At 40.9% G+C, this 23,289-nt stretch overlaps 1 protein-coding gene across 1 annotated transcript in view; it reads right to left on the bottom strand.

The window, feature by feature from the left end:
* Positions 1-1,315: 1,315 nt before the first annotated feature.
* TGFB2 (transforming growth factor beta 2) overlaps positions 1,316-23,289 on the bottom strand; it is a 77,032-nt gene continuing 55,058 nt past the window's right edge. The window contains exons 5-9 of the mRNA XM_068675083.1: positions 10,232-10,364; positions 10,006-10,116; positions 7,535-7,709; positions 6,798-6,951; positions 1,316-4,853 (exon numbers count right to left, since the gene is read on the bottom strand). Coding sequence (XP_068531184.1) covers positions 4,695-4,853; positions 6,798-6,951; positions 7,535-7,709; positions 10,006-10,116; positions 10,232-10,364 — 732 coding nt within the window. The 3' untranslated portion in view covers positions 1,316-4,694. The remainder of the gene's footprint in view (positions 4,854-6,797; positions 6,952-7,534; positions 7,710-10,005; positions 10,117-10,231; positions 10,365-23,289) is intronic.

Genomic DNA, 23,289 nt, shown 5'->3' with positions numbered 1-23,289 from the left:
TATCACAATAACACTAAACAATCTGGCATAAACATATCCTTTATTTCATGCCAAGAAATGCTATGCACCCGAGATCCCAGAGAAAACACCAGGAAGAGAAGTTCTTCAGCCCTTCTTGTCATCAGTCCATCTTCTGAAAGCACTGTCACATGATTTTATCAACTTCAAAAGTCATGATCCAGTCCTGCAGCCCTTCCTCCCATCAGTTTAATTTATTTAGGAGACTAGAGCTCCTAAAGATCTAGTAAAGAAAAGTTGCAACACCATGCTCTTTTTTTATTTGCTTAGATAATGCAATTGGGTACTGCAGAGTGCATGGAGAGAGACTTACAATGTACTATGGAATGTTATTTCTTGTCAAACAAACAACAACAAAAAAAGACAACAGCAAAACAAACAAACAAACAAAGCTCTTCAACATGGTTATGTGATGGCTTCTGACTACCAGAATTAGCTGAGATGGCTGATCACTGGACTAATGATTGGGTTAGACCTCAACTCTTCTTAGATTCACAGGGGTGAGCAGGGGTCTCCAGGGTCTCGAACCAAACCTCCTGCTCAGAGCAGGCACAGCAGGAGCAGGCTGCCTGGAGGCCCAGATGGTTTTGAACATCTCCAAGGATGGGGATGTCATGCAACCTGTTCCAGGGCTTGGCCACTTCTAGTGTAAAAATATTTTCCTTGCATGAAGCCAGAATTTGCGTTGTTCCAATTTTTCTGTTGCCCTTCCTCCAATACACCATTTCATTTCATTGTAGTCTCTTTTGTCCAATGTACAAAATCAACAGTTTCACTGAGTTTTAATGAAGGACACAGTATTGTGGGACCATCATCACAGGGTGCAGTCAGATCGCTTTCTCAACTCCTGCATCACTATGGGGATACTTTGAGACCTACTGCCAAAGAGAAAAGCCACTGTAACCGGTGCTTACAATAACAGCCATGCAGAGGGGCACCTTAGTGCCTGGGCATGGTTCTGGTGAAGGATCAGGCACAGTGAGGCTGTGGGGTGACACCGGTTCTGCCTGGGGCAGCAGCTGTCTTGTGCACACATAGGACAGTGCTGCTGCTCCGAGCATTGGCTTAGAAGCCACTTCTTGTCTGTAGACCAAAGTACATACAGCAGTTGCTGAGGGGAAAGGAATCCTCAGGGCAGGCATGATCCACTCTCATCCTGGATGGTTGCTCTTCACCTCACCTGTGCCAGACCATGTCAAGGTCCCTCACACAAAAAGCACTCGGCACCAATTAAGCTGAGCCTAAGCTGAGGAATTACCTATTCCAGAAGAACACTGTCATATAAACAACACCAGCATATAATTGAAATAATTTATTTACCACTAGAGCACCACAAAAACAGACATACAATGTGTTAAAATACAGAGTAATCGATCACCAAAGTACAACACAGCTGTCCTTTAAGTTCCTTTTTTTTTTTCCTTTAAACCATGCCAACCATACAATTGTATTGTCACTAAACATATAAAAAATGCTGTCCTAACCCACCCAGCTAAGTGCTAAGACCCACCCCCTCCCACCTCCCTGCCCCTTACCCTGGCTCCACACAGCTCCTTCGGGTCAGACCTTTCAGGGTGCTGAAGATTTCCTGCCAGGTGCTGGGCATCACCAGTGCTCAGGGACTTTGCTGAGACAGTGGCAACTATCTCATTTTGGTAAGGCCTCTGGCAGACAGTCTCTGAACCATTGCAGTCCCATCTAAAACATCATTCAATGGCGGTGGGGGATCTACATCAGACCTGAGTGGTATTTGGCCTCACATTACCCCACCATGTAGAGGGGAATTTCACCCTTGAGTTCTGCACATTGTAGGATCGGGTTTAACATTCTTGGCAATTACAGGGAATACATGCCTAATAAACCAGAGGGAGGGGGGAAAAGTTGCAGGAGCTTTATAATAGGAGTATTTCAAATACTATCAGTGCATTTTGAGGAAAAAATAAGTAAAAAAAAAAAAAAAAAGTAAAAGTAAAAAAAAAAAGTATCTGATCTTGGGGTAATGCTTTACAGAACTAAGGCTTTATACTTAAATTTAGAGAAAAAAATTCCAAACCCAAACCAAAATCTTCAGCTGCGTCCAGCGCAATAGTGAGTACAGTTGGACAAGTACATTATCATGTATTCCACTTTTTCAAAGCTTCAAATCCACTTTGATTTACATTCCCATAGCAGGGAATTACAAAAAATGTTTTTAAGTTTTTTGAAATGTATTCATCTTTGTCTCCCTTCCTGTCCAACAAAAATACAGGTCTCATACTGAACCTGATAAAACTAATTTTGCTGCTGTATACAGCAAAATCCAGAGTATTTACTACCCTGAGGAGTTTCACTGAGTTCAGTGCATCTTCTCATTGGAGTAAATCTGGCTCAAGCAAGTGTTAGCGGGACAGATTTTTCACTTGTTCATCTCAACTCACTAAATAAATCAGAAGTCTAACGTACCTCCTCCTCAGCGCTGAGTCAGTGGGTGAGATTAGATCATCTGTGGGGCTATGTGTCCATCTAGGCAATAAGCATAGGCTCTACTGAAGTCCCAAGAAGCGGCGGGTGCAAGCCGCTGCGGTACTTCAGCTTTGCATCAGTGTTCTGCTGAAGTCAAAGAAATTGCACATCTCAAAACTGGAGCTGACAAGATAAAGCTCAGGAGCACTCTCCTGACACTGCTCAGGTCAATGACAGAAAATGTCATTCTAGCAGTTTTCAAGCTTTGCCATGCAAAACCCTTCATCATGTGAAATGAACTGAACGCATCACCTTCAGGATTTCTTTTTTTGCCAATTTAAACTTTTTAAAAAATGAGTTGCATGTTATGGATGTTTTTTCAACTCCCTCTACAATATTCAAATGTGTAACAACAACAAAGCCATAGCGACCCCATATTACTTTTTCCCTTTAAAAATAAAAATAATAAAAAGTTTTAATTTGAACTCAGTTTAAAAACTCACAAAATCAAGGGTCTGACCCTGCAAATTCTGCTGTGCCTCTGCAGAAGTTAAAGGCAAGCCTCTGTTACCTGTGGTGGGAGCAGGATTAATCCCACGGACTAACAGCAGGGAAAATCCCTGCTGCGTATGAGCTCAACACGGACTGCTCCCACTCATGCCCCATGCAAGGGCATCACTGAGGCAGATGCTTCGTACCAGCATTCTGCACATCCACTGTTACCCTCCGCAAGGCTTTGCCTTGCCTCAGCCAGGCTGGGACGTCTCTTCTTGCAATGCCTCGCTCCCTGCCCATCTGTTTGAATGTCTAACGCCAAAAGAAAAAATAAAAATGGGGATGGGCGAGGAGGGAGAGAAGGAGGGGAGGAAAGAGCGCTTTAATCCATCCTTTTATAAAACAAAAACCAAATGGAGTCAGGTAGCTTATGTCATAATGATGAACAATATACAAAGCACATGTATAGCAATTATTATAAAACATGTATTTGTAGTGCAAGTCAAAATATAGGGACTCTACTCATACTGGCCAGCTAGAGGGAAACACATGATTCTGAGTGATCAAAAAGAGCCCCAAATTCAAATTCAAACTCATGAGAGCTGACAGTATTACAGAATACAAAAATATGGTGAAAATTTACACATTACACATAAAGTACTTAATTTTTTAATAGTTTACAAATAGAGATCTACAGATATGTTTCCAATTAAGCTGGCTTTTACTACCCACCTATTGTAATACTCTAGGTATGGTTACATATACCAAAAGAACAAAAAAAAATCCCATAGCATAGCTATACAGCATCATATTAAGGTCTGAAGATTAGACCAGTACATGTTAAATATTTCACTGGTTTACTAAATTGACATTTTAAATCATTTACAGTTAAAAAAAAAATCTTATAGACTTGTCTTTGAGACTGAAACAGAGTGTCCTTTATTAGTAAGTTATTCAGTATTTAAAACAAGGGTTTGAGACCTTACAAGAAGCCTCTCTAGGCAGCTGGCATGAAAAATAAGGTATTTTAAAGGCAGAGTTTCTCAATAATGTAGTAACTGATTTCTACTTCAATCCAACTAAACTAACCATTACTTCTCAGAATCTTTTGAGCTTGTGTTCCTTTAGGCTTTATATGTATTTCTGGCAGCTTATTTGGTCTCCATTTTGTCCACATTTGCTGGTTTTCTTTTTTCCAATGGCAATATGGAAATGTCCATTTGATAGTTTTTACACACAAATAAATAATGCACTGTTAACTCTACAACTAAGAGGAATGGGTAGGATGCCTATTGTATAACAATACAGAGAGATCAAGTAAGGCACGGGACAGATACAGCAACTCCACTTCATGGGATTTTCCTGTTTTTTTCCTTTCACATAGTACACTAACAAATTTCTTCCAGTGTTTATTTTTTAAAAGGTTTTTTTTTTCTTTAACTTGCTTCTTGTCTATCTCACGCTATGTGTAGGTGAAATGTAAGATAAAGGCCTTCAATGTTTTGCTTCAGATGCCAGTTTTAAAAAACAAAACAACAAAAAAAACCAACAAAACAAAACAAAAAAAACACTTTCAAACAGTTCAGACTAGTACCGCTTTTTTCTTCTTTTTTTTTTCCTTTAACACTGTTGAACCTGGGTTTTCATTTTTCCTTCCTTCCTTCTCATACTCTCTATCCTTTTTCCTTGAATATTTTTTTTTTTAATACACACACATCACGTTGCTTCTGGGGAATCCTTTAGCTGCATTTGCAAGATTTTACGATCATGTTGGACAGTTGTTCAATTTTGGGTGTTTTGCCAATGTAGTAGAGGATGGTGAGAGGTTCTAAATCCTGGGACACACAGCATGGAGAGGCAGAAGCTTCTGGATTTATTGTGTTATACAAGCTGAGTACCTAGAAGGAGAAAGGAAATAAGAGATTAAGGCAGCTACCTCTGCCTGTCTGACTCTGCAAAGCAAATTCCTTTCTGCATCACTTCCTCCTACAGCGCCTGGGACAAAGCCTAATGAAATCAGTAGGAAGATGCCTAGATTTGAATATTTTTGCATGCTTCTCCATTTTAAACTGGTGTCACAATCTGTCTGAGTTTCCTAACATTTTATCCTCACAGCCTTAAATCTTGTAACACATACATGCTTGGAGACTGACTTGAAAGAATAGCCCTTTAAAGCAACACACATGTTATACTGATAGGTTAGAAAGAAACCATCTCTGTCTTCAGATTACCATTTATCATTACAGGAGAGGAGAGCCTTTCAGCACAAAAGTATTGCTCTGCTTCTCCTCCCTTACTACTTTTCAGTAAATCCACTAATGCCACCCTGCGAGAATCGTGACTCCATCTGCAGTTTCTCCAACTGAAAATCAGCTGTGGTGAAGTTAGTAGCACTGGTGCTTTATTTCACGTTGGATTCATGTGCATGGTTCTCTGCAAGGGAAGTATGCAGGGTTACCCGCTGATGATGCATAGGTATTTCCGAGGATGCCATTAATGTGTTAGCTAAACACTAAGTGACCTTTTCCTAGAGCTTCAACACAACATTTACAGCTTAGAGAGACAGAAGACCTGTTCAGGGCAGCAACAACACTAACTACTTTATTAAGCAACCTCTGACTCTTTGGGTAACTTTCCAAACCACATATTTGTGACCATGACAGTTATTCTTCCTCTTTCCTTTAAAAACAAGTGCTGCTCCAAACTGTGTACACTACTACTCCACACCAGCGCAGGAACATACATACCTTATTGAAATATATTTACTACTGCCAGCTGACATTGCTAGTACTACAATGCCACAGCCAGCAACAGCTATACAAGTTACCTACACTTGGGTCCATATGCTCAGAAGAACTCACTATTGTGCCTTTACAGACCAAAAGGAAAGCAAGCTGCTCCTTGGACAGGAAGAGTGCTCACTGCTGGCTGACATTGATCTGTTATTTTAAAGAAGGCTTGGAAAAGGTGAGATACCATCCTTAATACGGACCTGAGCAGGAAATTCTTACTTTATGACAACTGTGATGCAAATGTCTGCTTCTTGTATTTACTGTCTAGATATTTTTATTGATAGTTGAGAAGAATGAACACATAATAGCAGAACACCACTCATCCTAAAACAGTTGGCTAAAATACTAAGTACAATACCTATAATAAAAGATCCCATCCCATACACCTATTAGTTCATAATCATTCCAGACACAAGATCCTTCCTTCACAAATAAATTTTCAGTGTACAAGAATGAATACATCTTTTGAAGAAATATAGCTATCCATACATTATCATGAAAGTCAGCATGGTAGATTATCAGTAACAATAGAAAATGAAAGAGGCAGGTCATAAAGTAGGTGATAATCAAGTGGTAAGACTCAGAGCCATTATCACTCCAATTGTGCCTCCCTTGGTGCCTCTGCTGAGGGAACTCATTGCCACCTTCCACTCATGCTCTTCAATGCCAGGTACCATTTCAGGCAGTCTTCCAAAGCTACACCATTCACACAGTCACAAAGAGTATTTGATATGTCCATACATCATACTGATGACTACAAAAATAAAATAAAATAAAATAAAATAAAATAAAATAAAATAAAATAAAATAAAATAAAATAAAATAAAATAAAATAAATAAATAAAATAAAATAAAATAAAAATCTCTGCAGTCCTGATACAGGACTTCTGCTTCAGCTTTAGCATGCAGGTCAGTATAGGACCATATTGCCTCAGTTACTGAGATAATAAATGGAAGCTTTGGGGGTTGGCACTGATGACAGTCCTAGAAACATGTATCACCCTTTGGTTATAAAATAGAAGCTTAAAATTACCAAACATTTGTACTTACTCTGCTGTGCTGAGTATCTGAGCTCCATAAATATGGGCAGGCTCCTGCACAGAAATTAGCATGATATCCTTTAGGTTCATGAATCCATTTCCAGCCAAGATCCCTCTTGAAGTCAATATAAAGTGGACGCAGGCAGCAATTATCCTGCACATTCCTGGAAAATAAAATACAGACAAATGCATTGGCCATAACAAAGACAACACAGGGAATAAAAATAATCCAGTTGCTTGACCCTGAATGATTCTTTACAGGCAGGCAAGTCCGAGTCCCAGAAACTCAAAACTAAATCACATCCATTGAAGCTTATAGTATAAATGAAATCAGATGCTTAGAGAGGGCAGGACTTGCTTATATCAAGCTAATGGTTTGCCTGGGGGATCATTAATGTACTGTTCTCCAGGTCCTACTAAGTCTCCTCTCTGAGTAGGTGAGCACAGTGGAGGTGATCATTTGGCTGTAATTATGGTGCTGATGGGCCTGAGAATCCTCCCTGATGGAACTCAGTCTCTGCTTTCTAAGGTCCTAACCTTCCTCATTGGCCATTGTCTCCACACAATGAGTGGAGCACATTAGGCAGATACCCACTGGGCATGGAAACTGAAGGTCTGTGAACGAGGGGTCACACTTTGTAAAAATGCCTACAATAAAGAAACATATTCTTACACGATAAGCAACTGCATTACAGCTCACAGGCTGGCATGCCTGTGTAAATATACTAAATATAGATGCATAGTTACCTAAAACAATAGGCAGCATCTAGAGCACGCTTCTTCCGCCGACTGGGCTGTTGCGACTCAAGTCTGTAGGAGGGTAACAACATTAGCAGAAGATGTGGGGTCTTCCCACTGTATTTTTTCCTATTGGACTTTAAAGCTTTCACATCACCACTGGAATATGTGTAGTCATCAATACCTTCAAAAAATACATTTTGGTGATAAACATTGTGTTGCTTTTTTCTTCACAAATTAAATAAACCATCTCTTTAAAAAAATTCCCTCAGAAACTGGGCAACGGTGGTGTCAGCTGAGAACGTTTACTGGGGAAGTGGAGGTGAATTCCAACTTGAGATCCCACCTATATACACAACTCTAACACATCTATCCTATCACCCCTCCCACACTCACAGCCATTTAACAGCATTTCAGTACATTTACCATTTACATTTGCCATTCATGCCGAAATGAATAATGGAGAAGACATATGGGGTTGCTTACTTCAGCGCTGTATCTACATTGCTTAAACTAGTTTCAAATACCCTAAGCAGTGACGCTTTTGTCACTTCACTTAGGGCAGTATTCCCATCTTTTAACAACTACGCACCATTTAAAACCTTGCAACACCAATAAAGTTGCTCTGGATACCTGCATTTCCCACTGCTTACTTTCATCCCATTAGTTTTCCCCATCACATTTATCTCTTTCTAGTGCTTATAAAATCTTTGTCTCTCATTGCCAGTTTAATTAATTCTGCTAATTCTTCCACTCCTACTTTTATGCGGACATGGCAAGGATGTTGATCAAAACATTTATTCTTAGATCAGAAATCAATGACCTCACATTTTGTGTTTTCTCTACTAGTTACGTTACTAGCTTCTTATTGTGGCAATAGGATGGGCAAAAGAACCCAAGGTATTAGTCTTTACCAGGAGTCAATACAGCTCACGTTTTGCCTGTTCATAAAACCTTTCAAAAATTAATATCCTCTACCAGATAATACTATCAAAAGTTTGTTTTTGTTTTTGTTTTTTTTTATATTCAAAATTACAGTAATCAAATCTCATACTAACATTTTTTTAAATACACACAATGGCTTAATTCATAGGTACAGTGCATATATATATTTAATTAGAGTAAAAATTTCAATGCAGTGAAACAATGGTTAAATAAATGTAATACTTGATGAGGAATATAGCCAAATCCCTGGAAAACAAATGAACCAAAATCATGACATATTTGAATACATGAAAACTGGATAAACAAAATTCGGTTTGGTTCTAATATGACTTTACTTTAATATGTACTGATTAATGATAACAATAGCATCATTAATTAAATAAAATTTCCCTGTTAGAAAATGAAATTTGAATGGCTTAAAATCACAAGGGAGTTTATACTTACTCTATCACTTTGTCTACTGTCCATAAGCACATATATCCATAACCCTTACTACACATTATTTTTTAATATCAATTCAATCCAATCTTTAATTTTTTAACAATCATTTATGTAAATAATTTACATATATAAGTAACAATAAATTTGCATGTGCTAATGATGGTGAGTAGATGTATAGAAATACTCAACGTTAACTAATGTAGTTCCACTGACTTCACCTGAGACTCAACCTTTCACTACTGGATGTGCGAGATTATACAGGCATGCCATTTCTGTTACTTCATGCCACATTTCACTGGCACTAAAGCATTGCAACACGTTTATTCAATTCTGGCACCTACTGATTAGTTCTTTCTGAAGCAACTGATAGCATTGCTCAGAGTAATTTAAATATTATTGATATATTTATAATATTAATATATTTATGATATATTCTAAGTGTGTTTGTGGGTATTTACAAAGACTGGGACACTTTCTACATGAGGAAGCTGCCACTGTAAGCAAACCAACTGTTACCTTATGTATACTTTGGAAATTTGCCATAAAAAGTACTGTTTTCTCTAATACACTCATAAAATGCACCATGTTCACACACATCTACTGCAAGCAATTTATGTCTGCCAAATAACATCCTGATTCAAATGTCCAGTAATCTTCTCTATTGAAGCCTGAACTGTTACAGTGCTACGATGGACAGCAGTCAAAGGGTTTATATTGAAAGCATTCAATAAGTTTTCTCAAGATTACCCAACAGCAGATGGTCTACTGTGCATAAGTCTTTCTTACATTCAAACTGTATGTACGTATTTCAAGCACACATGCTGCAAACTGTAATATAGATATTTAAGGACATCAAAGCTGCAAGCATGGAATGAGATGGCTTCTTATTCATTCCATCTGGTTTTAGAATAGTTCAGCTGTTATAGTTTTACCCTTGTGCCTTCTATGCCATTTTCCACCTGCTGAGAATCAAGATTCTCAAATGTGTAAATTTTCAATAATCACAATTCCATTTTAAAGAGGCAATAAGCAAGTTTCCCTCCTCAATTAGTAAGTACCACCACATTTTAAAACATAATTTTTTAATTTGTTACCTGCAAATCTTGCTTCAAGCTCCTCACTTTTATTTGGGATGATATAATTATTGGAAGGCACGAAGGTGCAGCACGGGCAATGTAAGCTTATCTTAAATCCAAGGTTCCTGTCTGCAAAACATGAAAGTAAGTGGAATTGGTTTTACATGTGGAATGAGCCTGAAATACTGATGAGTTAATGGATGAGGACGTGGGGCAGGAATGAAGGCAAAACACTGGTTGTCACCTCTATGATGGAGCCATTCGTGCACAGCCTCAGTGACATCAAAAGACAACCATTCTCCTTCAGCTCTTGTTTTAACTACTTTGCTGTCAATGTAGCGCTGTCCTGGTGATGATAATTCTTTGGATTTTAGAACCTGCAAGAAACAATACATACGTTTGTCTACAAGTTAACATTTATCAGATTTTTATTAAAATGGACCATCGACGTTATAAAATAGTTTTTTCTACTATTACAGTTCAAACCTCTATGCAATAGATGTACATTTAGGCACAGCTTCGGTGTGTTTTGAAACTGAAAGTTAACACAGTATTTCTTAGTTTCTGCAGAATCTTTACAGTCAACTTCAATGGCAACAACAACAGAGATTCAGTAATTTGACTATTTCAGTAAAAGTGCTTGACTAGTGAGGTCTTTTTCACATCTCATTTCCCTTAGGATAGTGCTGCAAATGATAATAGACTTTCAAGACCAAGTAGCGCATTCTCATATTCTCTCCCTACTTTACTATCTTCTTCGGGAGTGCTGGGAGAGGAAGGTGATATAAAAACACCCCAAGGAAATCATCTTACACCCTCATGCAAAACATGCCATCACATATTCCTTCCTAAGAGAATTCACACAGGAAGACTACACGGAAAACTTGTCCTGTAACACCCATTGTTGGGGATCACAATAACTGGAAGCTGTTTCACCATCATTAGTAACACTTACACTGGCTACAGCATATCCAATGGAGGGGCACCAAGATGATAAAAGGTCTGTTGCACCTCTACTATGAGGAGAGGCTGAGAGAGCTGGGACTGTTCAGCCTGGATAAGAGGAGGTACGGGGGGGATCTTTGTACCTTGTATTACCAATGGGTACAAGTGCCTGAGCAGAGGATGCAAAGATGACAGTACCAGGTTCTTTTCAGTGGTGTCCAATGCCAAGACAAGAGACAATGGGCACACACTAGAACACAAGAGATTCTATCTAAACATAAGAAAGCATTGCTTTACTGTGAGCTTGATGGAGAACTGACTCAGGTTGCCCAGACTGCGGAGTCCACCTCCCTAGAGATCTTCAAAAGGCACCTGGACATTGTCCTGGGCAATCTTCATTAAGTGTCCCTGCCTGAGCAAAGCAGGGATTCAACCAGATGACCTCCAGAGGTCCCTGCCAACCTTACCCTGTCAGCCGCTTACCATCATTTATCAACAGTCCTGGCTATCGGGGGAGGTCCCAACTGACTGGCGGCTAGCAAACGTGACGCCCATCTACAAGAAGGGCCGGAGGGCAGACCCAGGAAACTACAGGCCTGTCAGTTTGACCTCAGTGCCACGGAAGCTCATGGAGCAGATCCTCTTGAGAGTCATCACGCAGCACTTGCAGGGCAAGCAGGCGATCAGGCCCAGTCAGCATGGGTTTATGAAAGGCAGGTCCTGCTTGACGAACCTGATCTCCTTCTATGACAAAGTAACGTGCTGGGTGGACGAGGGAAAGGCTGTGGATGTGGTCTACCTTGACTTCAGCAAGGCTTTTGACACCGTCTCCCACAGCATTCTCCTCAAGAAACTGGCTGCTCTGGGCTTGGACTGGCGCACGCTTCGTTGGGTTAGAAACTGGCTGGATAGCCGGCCCCAAGGAGTCGTGGTAAATGGAGTCAAGTCCAGTTGGAGGCCAGTCACTAGTGGCGTCCCCCAGGGCTCAGTGCTGGGGCCGGTCCTCTTTAATATCTTCATCAATGATCTGGATGAGGGCATTGAGTGCACCCTCAGTAAGTCTGCAGATGACACCAAGCTAGGTGCGTGTGTTGATCTGCTCGAGGGTAGGAAGGCTCTGCAGGAGGATCTGGATAGGCTGCACCGATGGGCTGAGGTCAACTGCATGAAGTTCAACAAGGCCAAGTGCCGGGTCCTGCACCTGGGGCGCAACAACCCCAAGCAGAGCTACAGGCTGGGAGATGAGTGGTTGGAGAGCTGCCAGGCAGAGAAGGACCTGGGAGTGATGGTTGATAGTCAGCTGAATATGAGCCAGCAGTGTGCTCAGGTGGCCAAGAAGGCCAACGGCATCCTGGCTTGCATAAGAAACAGTGTGACCAGCAGGGCTAGGGAGGTGATCGTCCCCCTGTACTCGGCTCTGGTGAGGCCGCACCTCGAGTACTGTGTTCAGTTTTGGGCCCCTCGCTACAAGAAGGACATCGAGGTGCTTGAGCGGGTCCAGAGAAGGGCGACGAAGCTGGTGAGGGGCCTGGAGAACAAGTCCTACAAGGAGCAGCTGAGGGAGCTGGGCTTGTTCAGCCTGGAGAAGAGGAGGTTCAGGGGCAACCTTATTGCTCTCTACAGATACCTTAAAGGAGGCTGTAGAGAGGTGGGGGTTGGCCTGTTCTCCCACGTGCCTGGTGACAGGATGAGGGGGAATGGGCTTAAGTTGCACCAGGGGATTTTTAGGTTGGATCTTAGGAAGAACTTCTTTACTGAAAGGGTTGTTAGGCACTGGAACAGGCTGCCCAGGGAGGTGGTGGAGTCACCATCCCTGGAGGTCTTTAAAAGACATTTAGATGTAGAGCTTTGGGATATGGTTTAGTGAGGACTGTTAGTGTTAGGTTAGAGGTTGGACTTGATGATCTTGAGGTCTCTTCCAACCTAGAAATTCTGTGATTCTGTAATTCTGTGACATCAAATGCTGAAGTAGAGCCTGTACAATACAGACTGCACTTTGAAGAAAGATATTATATTGCTTACCAATAAGCCTTCCTTTTGACTTTTGGTACAGGTTACACATTGAAGAGAAAAAAAATACAGTCCATACAGGTAATCTGAGGGCATGCAGGTTTGAATTGTGGCCACACAATGATCTGTGCAACAGACAGTTTCACTTCTGTCCCAACCTGGATGCTAGCTGTGTTTTTATTTGTGTCAAAAGTTTCAGTAAAGCTTGCTACTGAGCATGAAATAAAAATTAACTAAACAAACAAACAAACAAAAAAAAAACTCAACTCCACCTCAAGACAGAGCAGTGTATGCCTGGAATTTCAAGTGCTGTATTGGGTTTATGCAGTAAGGTTTTGGTAGCAGGGGCTGCAATGGTGGCCTCTGAAAATAGCCCAGAGGCTGCCCCAGGTTAGATAAGGGCCAGTTTCAGCCAGCTCCGAAGGGACCCACGGCTGAGCCAAAGAGCCTAGCCAATAAGCAATGTTGTTTGCACCTCTGTGAGAAATATTTAAGAAAAGGGGGAAAAAAAAGTCTGCTGCACAACAGCAGCTGCGAGAGCAAGGAGTGAGAAGCAGCCCTGCAGGCCCCAAGACCAGTGCAGCAGGAGGTGCTCCAGGTGCACAGCAGCAGTTCCCTTGCAGCCTGTGGAGAGGCCCCTGGTGGAGCAGGCTGTCCCCCTGCAGCCCATGGGTTCCACACGGAGCAGATCTCCACGCTGCAGCCCGTGGAGGAGCCCCTGGTGGAGCAGGTGGATGTGGCCTGGAGGAGGCTGCGGCCCATGGAGAGCCCCCACAGGAGCAGGCCCTGAGCTGGAGCTGCAGCCCGTGGAGAGGAGCCCATGCAGGGGCAGGGGGTCTGGGGGCAGCTGTCACCCACCCATAGGGGACCCATGCTGGAGCGGTTTGCTCCTGGGGGGATGGACCCCATGGTATGGAGCCATGTGGGAGCAGCGCTTGAAGAGCTTCTGCCTGTGGGCAGCCCCCTCAGGATCAGTTCGGCAAGGACGTATCTCGTGGGAGGGACCCTACATGGAGCAGGGGCAGAGAGTGACCATGAAGGAGCAGTGGAGACAAAGTGTCAGGGACTGACCGCAGCCCCCATTCCCGGTTCCCCTTTGCTACTTGTGGGGAGGACACAAAACAGTGGATGGGGGGAGAAGTTGTTTTTAGTTTGCTTTTAGTTTCTTACTGTTCCAGTCTGCTAGTGATAGGAAATAAATTATATTAATCTCCTTATGTGAGTCTGTTATGCCCATGATGGTAATTGGTGAGTGATCTTCCTGTCCTTATCTCAACCCTTGAGCACTTTTAATTTTATTTTCTCCCCCTTTTCCTTTGAGGAAGGGGAGCGAGACAGCAGTTGTGTGGAAAATTAGCTACCCCTCACCGTAAAACCACCACAAATGCTCACATTCTTCTTTGTATCTAAACAACTTCAGTGACTGCTTTTCCATAAACAAGCATAGGCCGCTATTATTTACCTTGCTTCTGAAAACAACTGGGCTTTTGGCTGCTAACAGGTTTCTGGTTTCTCAGTTATTAAACTATTAAACTATGTTGATAGTTTTGTGATGCAGGAAGCTGGAATGCCATGCAATGTTAAGTTGACTCCAATCAACATACCACATGATAACATCACTTTGTAACTTCTGGCATGCCAGCAGTTTGAGTTCGTGTATCGTTTTGAGTTCTTACTCCATTGATAATGCACTTGGATGGTTAAAGAGTAACTGACAGACATGTGTCACTATTTCCTCCTATTTTCTCAGCACAGGACAGCCTGATACCTAGCAAACTGCTGGTATAAATCAGTGATGAAACTACATTATATATATATATGAAGAAAAATATTTCAAAAGAGGTGTGAAATTATGTCATCATAATAAAATTAGTCTTTTCTTAATGAAACAGAAAAGCTTGCTTGAAAAGCCCTCATTCTATCCAACATGTAGAGATTCCCTCTTTATTTCAAGGGAGTGCTGTACCTTTTACAGGTAAGCAGCACAGCTCCTACAATAATCTTTGAATTATGAGAAAAACAGCAGTAGTATAAGCTCTGTGCCTTCTTTCTGATTTACACACAACACATTTACAGCAGGACAAAAGAAACAGAAAGACATGGGAAGGTGTTGGTCCCAATCCAGAAGATTACCAAATGTCACTTGTAGGGGATGTTAAGGTCTCCAGTAGAAATTCAGGGCACTCAAACATTCAACACTAAGACTCCTTTTTATGAGGCAGCCTTCAAAGTGTTTGAACAACTGTTTACAGAGAGTCTGGCAGCAGCAAGGGGACTACCATTGCTCAGAAGTGCCAGAGAGATGAGAGAATCTGCAATCAATGCTGGGAAAGTCCCAGAGAAGCACAAATATAACTTTGCCTTCTCTTTGGTCTTTATCAGGTCAACTCAAGTGTTTCTGAGGACGTAATGCAGCTGTCATTCTGCAGAGATGTGCTGGGGGGGGGGGGGGGGGGGAGGGGAGAGCAAATAAGACTCAAGAACTTGGCTAATTTCTTGTCCTTTCTGCACAGTCATATCTTTCCACAGACTCCAGAAACTGCATACCTCACAGTTTTGGCAGTGATGTAAGGATCTAAAAGTAAGCAATGTGCCAAAAGTAATCTCTTGATGTTAACTATAATTGGTCTTAGATGTGTTTTGAAGACTTGGTTGTGCCTTGGTATCCAAAAGATAATGTCTTTATTCCACTCTCATTCCTATGAAAAGACAAAGTGAGGGATTGGCAACGTGTATCTGGCATGAAAAACATTTGTAAAAGTACAAGAGATCATTACCATACATATTTAACAGTACAAAGAGCATCCATCCTGACCTATGAACTGAATGATAAGAAAAGTGTTTGCAGGTTTCAAAACTGTAGAACACGATGGACAGTATGGTTACAAGAGCCAGATATAATCTATCTGGAAATATCTAGGGTATCTGAAAGCAAGGCTCCTTTCCATGTGATTTATGCAACATGTTCATGGAAAAAAAAAAGAATGAAGATGGAGCTAAAAAGTCACAAACTAAGTATAGCATAAGTAATTTCCACAATTGACATAATGTATTAAGCAGACACTCGTAATTCTTAAGCAAAAAGCTGTTCAATGTGATGAGTACCACACACAATGAAATTAGCAGGTCTACTTCAATCTCAAGCAAAAATGATCTAGCCGCACTGTTCCCATTTTTTCCTTTTTTTTCCTGCACTTATCCTTGCAAGTGCAGAAATAGTAGTTGTAACACAGAGCAAATGGATGATAAAATCCTAGATCCATCAGTCTGTTTCCTCCGCCAAACCCACCAGATGAATAACTATTCGCTTTTCCTGCACTGCATTTCAACTCCATACATGCTGAAGCAGCAACACGATGCACAGTAGTAATTAAAATGGCATCTTTGAAGGAAACTAGCAAAGTTTATAGCTACAATACAGTCTTCAAGTGAGCCTTCCAGAAATTATTATATGATATAGTATTTTAGGCTCTCAATGCCATCTTCCCCCCTCTCTGGTTTGTTTCTTTGTAGTTTGTACTGCCTTTCTGGTCATACCTTCATCAGTCCTTTTCTCCTAACGCACCATTCAAGCCCATTCCCACTGAAAAACTTCTCTTTTGGTATTTCCAATAATTTCTTCCTATTAGATGAGCTATCTTAGTTGAAAAAAAGAGAAGTTTTTCCTATGCCTTGTGGCTTCTGTGCTTTAAACTTCATCTGCTTCTTCCAACTATACTGATAGGTCTTAGAAGATATTACCGTTATCTGTAAACATTGCTTTGCCTATAAACATTGTCTTGCCTTTATGCTTAGCCCATTGCAACCACATCTAACATTACAAAAAATGTTGTTGCACAACTTGGATCTGCAGGAGGCCTAAAAAGTGAAAGCCTCTGTCCAACAGTTTTCAGTTCGCATATTCAGTTCACATAAGACAAGGGAAAAAAAAAAAAAAAAACACCAGAGAGAAAGAAGACAGAATTAAACTTTTAGACTTTTAGTTCATTCTTTACTCATTTCCTTCCAACACCTCATCCAAACACTCCCTCTTAAAGGAGCAGAAGTTTTATATGTCTGTGGATCATGACCTGGATAGTTCAGGTTTCTGGGGGTTGGGGGAGTATTGTGCATCATTACCCACATGTAGAAGTGACAAATTCAATCACTTGCATGATTAAGAGATTTTCACACATACCACCTTACCCCCCTCAGTTTTCAGCGCATGCACAAGTAGCTGACAATGCACAAAAACTGCATGCATGTAGGTACAAGCATGCACACCTTCACATATACATGAGTGAAAGCTCAAGACCAACAATCTGAAAATTCAGGTTGCGCAAAATCTCTCAAGCTTCTAGACATAGGGATGTTCTGCCACATATATATCCTCATTTAATCCCCTTCAAAGGGATTAAGGAACATTGCCTTTTCTATTAAAGAACATATGATCACATTATGCAAAGATTAGCTGAATAGATAGATAGGTAACAAGAAGGTTATCCAGCAGACTTCTAGCCCAGTACGCAGAATAGTTTTCATTCAGTAGCACTGCTGTAAAGTTTAAAAACAATTTGTTTTTATCTACCCTCTTTTTGTACATAATTCCTCCCTTTCACATGAAAGCAAGTACTTAGTCAAAACTCTTCATCAATCTCTACTTGACACAGTAGCGTGCATACTTGAGCCTTGCCTTCTAGCTGTCTTTCTATGGGCACTGCTAACCTTCCCCTTGTCTTTTTTTTTTTTTTTTTTCATTCAGGTTGGAAAAGACCTCTAAATCATCTAGTCCAACCTTTTACCTAGTACTGGCAAATCCAACCACACCACTAAGTTCTACATCTACATGTTTCCTGAAGACCTCCAGGAATGGTAACTCAACCACTTCCCTGGGCAGCCCATTCCAATTCTGTACAACCCTTTCAGTAAAAAAGTTTCTCCTAATGTCCAACCTGAACCTCCCCTGGCACAACTTGAGGCCATTTCCCCTTGTCCTATCATTTGGTGCTTGGGAGAAGAGACCTATCCCTACCTCACTACAACTTCTTTTAAGGTAATTGTAAAGTACAATAAGGTCTCCCCTGAGCCTTCATCCCAGTTCCCTCAGCTGCTCCTCATAAGACTTGTTCTCTAGACCCTTCACCAGCTTTGTTGCCCTTCTTGCTCCAGCACCTCAATGTCCTTCTTGTAGTGAGGGGCCCTAAAACTGAACACAGAATACTTCTATTCTGACCATTAAAAAAAAAAAAAAAAAAAGGAAAGGAAAAAAATATCTTATGAATCCCCATGAAGGATCTCAAGATATCAAATACATGCAGCTACTGCCAGCAGCACAAAGAAAATAGTGACTATATGAATAATGCAGGTATTCGCAGGAAAGGTTTTATGAAGTAGCCAGACAGATGCAAAGTATTGCTCTTACTTGTACAGGGACACATTTAGGAAGCCCTGTTGGAGATCTCAGTGATGACAGCCTTTATATGCCACCCTCATGTGAGACCTGCCAGATTTCTGGTATTTTATAAATCCCACTGAAATCTTTTGCTCTGCATTGTTTCTGGGCTGTTCTGCCCAGTCCTCAAAGGGAGACTCTGATCTGCTGGCAAGGATTTATCGGCAATCCTCCTCATTTGTTAGAGGAGGCTGGACCCGGATGCTACCTTGGAAACATATCCCAAATCACCATGACCAGCAATTCAATGGTGAAATGGCTTAATTTTGTCATGAACTGGCTGCAGAAGAATCACAAACATGTTTCCAAAAAAGAGTGACCTCTACATTACTTCTGCCAACTGCTCTGCTTGTTTTTCAACCAACTGGAGAGCATAAACTGATACACTAAAAATAAAAAAGTATCATGTAGCTAAAATCTTCACTAAAATACTGGAGGATAAAAACTGTTTACTTATATGCACACATTTATCCTCCTATCACACAGTTCTGAGTATATAAATAAGGACAGGGATTGTCTTAGGCTGTATTTTATAAACTGCAAAGTATACTGAGAACACTATAATTCATGATAACAAACAAAATAACAATATATATATATATATATATATATATAACAATATATAAAATAATTCATGATAACAAACAAAGCAGAATGTTTTTAAAATTCATAGAAACGTGGCTTCTTTAAAAATGAGGCATATCAGAGGCTGATCTCAGCAGAGTACCAGTGTTTGGTGTCAGTGTAATTACATCAGTTCAAAACCAGAAAACCTCCAAAACCCAGGACTTCGTTAATAGAAAAGCAATCACTTTGCTCAAATTTTCCTTTGCCTACTCCTGTTCTCATTTATATACAGAGCTAAAGTAGGGGATAACTCAATGAGCACATTAGCGTATGTGTTTTAAACAATAACTGCTCAGAACAGACACCAGAGGAGCCTGTCTTCATGACTCATTACACACATAAAAGGAAAAAGTTCAACAGAAACACAAGCTGGTTCTTTCAAATAACTCTACAACAGCAACTTGCTTAGTTTATTTCAGGTTTGATGGCCTGGCCAGTAGCTACTCCTATTCCCCCATAACTACCACAAGCAGATGCAAAAGAATAGGAAAATTACAATTAAGTATAATTTATAGTGGAACAGTTTTGACTAATAAATTCATCACCTCACCAAAACCAAGCAAACAAGCAAAGCTGAATGTGATCCAGCTGTGATGATACACAGACTGATGCATCAATTGCATATACCCGCTGCAGCCAAGAAAACCCTACTCACAAATCAAAGGCCAAGCATCAGCAGCAAGGGCATTTTATAGCTAGGTTTGAGAATTATAATCAGCAACTGTTTGAAAATATTTTTGGTGACTTCTGGTTTCTTAAAACAAGTTGATTAACTTTCAAAACAATAATAAGATTGTATGTCACTTAAAAAATATCTGTTGTGTCTGCTGTGTTGCCCTAGTACTTTGGGTGGTCACTGCTGTCAGACAGCATGAGATCTGCCATCACCAAGGAACAGTAAAGAGGGTATTATCTTGTAAAAACCTGCTATTAATCTGGTTTTCCTCCCAATTTATTCTGGACTGTCTGATCTCCTCCCTCCAGATGCCGTTGGCTCCCTGATAACTTCCTTCCTTCCCTTTTCTCTTGTCATTTCAGACTTCTGTGATGTTCTTGTATTACAACATCTTGGCAGACTCACTAATCTTTCTCTTACTTATCATCATTATCCATGGTTTCCATTGGAACTTCAAGAGCCTTTTACAATAATGGAAATAACCTGACATGTACTTGTGAGCTCAAAGTAAATAAGTCCAAACAATGAGATCCAGTGGTAAATGATGTGCTAATGATGGTTAACATCAGAGCAGAGATAAATTCTGTTATGCAGAACATCGTGGCTGAAAACTGCCATCTCAAATAATCTCTTCTGGACTAGCAGAATACTGCAGGGGACTCTAGCCTAATCCCGTGCAGTATGATGACTGGATTCCCAAGGTCTGCATATGCAGCTGCTTGTGGTTTCCAAATTCTTACATACTATTCACTCTGCTGAAAGAATAATTTGCTGCCTCAGTCCAGATTTCAAAGGTCTCCTCAGACAGCTCTCATGGACTTCATCCAGCCCCTTGTGAAGCTTAAAGTTAAAAAAATGGCAATGCTAATTCTCAGTCCTTTCTCACTCCCTTGTTGAGTTCAAGGTCTTGGACACCAGGATAAGCAAACCTTTAATTCTACTGCAAACCACTACAATCTCCGTATCCAGTTTCTTACTCATATGTGGAAACATATGTTGTAAAGCACCAAAACCTCCATATAACACATTTTGCCAGTTAATTGGGAATCTACCAGCTATCGTAATCTTAGTTTTTTTCTTCTCATCACTAGTGCAAGAAACCAACTGTGTATTTTTTTTTTCAAAAATTCGATGTAAACTTACACTATTTTCATAACCGCTTTTTCATAAGAGTAATTCAGATTCTGCCTTCAGTGTGATGCAGCTAAAAGGGGTTTACAGCCCCCCTGCTTATCAGTGGAAGCCTTTCCATTACTTGCAAAGGTCTCCAAATCAGGCTCAAAACGAGGGCAGTCTTTAGAGACTAGTATATGAGATGCAGAGTTCCTGCCAAAATACAAAGGTATGGAGTACTTGCCAAAGTCTTAAAAAAAAAAAAAAAAAGCCATAGCTCTACGATCCATCTGCTCAGAACTTGCCAGACACGTTCTTCATGCAAACTTGCAAATAAAAAGAACATATTGCACACATAACCCAATCCCTTTTATTTCTGGATAAGCTACAGCTGCAGCAGGATTCCCTTACAGTGTCAGCTGCTACTCGCTTAAAGGTAAAAGAAGGTGAAGTGCGAGGGGGTAAAGAGATGAGCAGCTAAAACAGGTCAGAAAAGGAAGGGAAATGATGTATGTCAGGGATTCACTGTGGCTGACTCATTGCATCACTGTGGTGAGGGAATGAGCCTCATGGAAGAGGATGGAGTCTGAGAAGGGATTTCCTCTCCATTCGTTCCCCAAGCAGGGCCTTCCTCCCATTGCCGAAGATATATCTGCAGTGTTTGCTGGGGCCCCCTGCGGCTGCTCTGCTTGATTTACATTTAAGCAGGCAGGGAGACTCTGTGTTGTGTAAGTGATAAACAAGAACGGAGGGTCTGGGGTCCTTCTTCTGAAAGATTTTGAAATATTGACTGCAATTTCCTGCTGTTTAGAAGATTTTAAGATAGCTCCTAAAAAAGATTTTACATAAAATAAAGCGAAACAAGAAATCCTGTAAACTTATCTAGCATTTAGCTTTAACTTGCCAGAGGCACATTATGTTTTATTAAAATATCAACAAAGAGGAGCCAAAGTCAACAAAAACAGAGAGGGTTCTCCTGTCTCCTAGCCAAGTTCCCTACGTCCTTGCAGGGTACTCCTGTGTTCATCTCCCTTCTAAGCTCAGGTCTTCCAACCCCTTCATCTGTCCTGTCTCTGATAGCTATACTTCATGTTCATATGCATTTCATCACAAAATTTTTACATTAAAGTTCGTCTGCTGTTTTAATATTTGGACTTACTGTTTTTTCTAAGATGCTGTCTTCTTTCACAAGTCACTCTTCTTTCTTCCCTTCTTCTCACCTTGTTCTTCTTCCATCACGGTTCTTATGATTTTCTCTTCCCACCAGAAACTTCCATCCAAACCACTTCCATCCTCCATTTTCTCCCCTCATCTATTCTTCACACAGGCTTCTCTCCTACAAAGCTGCACATTATTTTCCTTTACCTCTCCTCCACAGCTTTTCTTCATTACTGGACAAGGAAGCAGGGCATAAGGAAGCCCAGAGTCCTTTTGCTGTCTCATCACACGAGTGATATGGAATTGTTTCTGGGGTCTCTTCGCTGAGGGTCTGTCATTTGCTCTTAAGTTGGAAAAGGCTCTATAGCACTGTTTTCTTTTTTTCGGACCCAAGAGTTGTTCATTCTCATTTCTTACAGCCATTTCTGTTCACTAGCTAGCCCTCAGGTGAACTGTCTGACAACAAAGCTCCCTAGCTTTCCTCAGCACCTTACCTACAATGGGCCTCTTAGCACCAATACCATATTCCCCAGCCCAGTAACTATCACGCTGCAGTGTTTGGTTCAAACTTGTGCGTGTCTCAGCCTAACACGAATCTGGTTTCCCTGCCAGACTGCAACCCAAAGAGCAAGAACCCAAATTCAGAGGCTTATCTCTGACCTGTGTCCTACATTCCTACTTTCCTCATACTATACACACACCACAAACTGTAATAAATCTATCAGCTCAGCACCCTACACTACTGTTAGGTCAAGTTAGGAGTATGCACCAGCTCATGCCAGTAGCTAATGGGGTATTACATACTTCAAGTTGTCTTCAATAACTGCTCTGTTCTGGCAAGAGCTGGCTGCATCCAAGATAAGTCTCAAATGGCAAAGAATATGATGCACCAGTAAATACTTCCTTTCAATCATGCTCAGATTATTTGCCGAAAGTACTTGCTACATTTGAGACATTGTAGAGTATTTTGTAGGGGGTACAGTACTCAGAACAAGAAAAAAAAAAAAAAAAAGGATTCTGTAACAAAGAGAAAGCAGCAATTTGATTGAAATATGCTGCAAGTCAATTTCCTCTGATCCTCTGGTCTTCACTTGGTGGGGGGCCAGGGAGGACTGGTAGAGCCAAAAGTTATTAGGTCCACACTATACACTGAGTTTGGCACTTCAAAGAGCACTGCACATTTACCATTTAACCATAACCTTTCATATTGCAAGAATTTTGTTTCAGGACAGCAATACATAAATTGTGGGACCAAAATACTTGAGTTGTGGGTTGCAGCAACAGCAGTCAATTGGAATCAAATGCCCCAGGTGATTTGTGTAGCACAGGCTTCCCATGCCAG

Source organism: Anas acuta, chromosome 3 (assembly GCF_963932015.1).
Source record: "Anas acuta chromosome 3, bAnaAcu1.1, whole genome shotgun sequence".
Taxonomy (NCBI): domain Eukaryota; kingdom Metazoa; phylum Chordata; class Aves; order Anseriformes; family Anatidae; genus Anas; species Anas acuta.
This window is presented reverse-complemented; position numbering and strand designations above follow the sequence as displayed.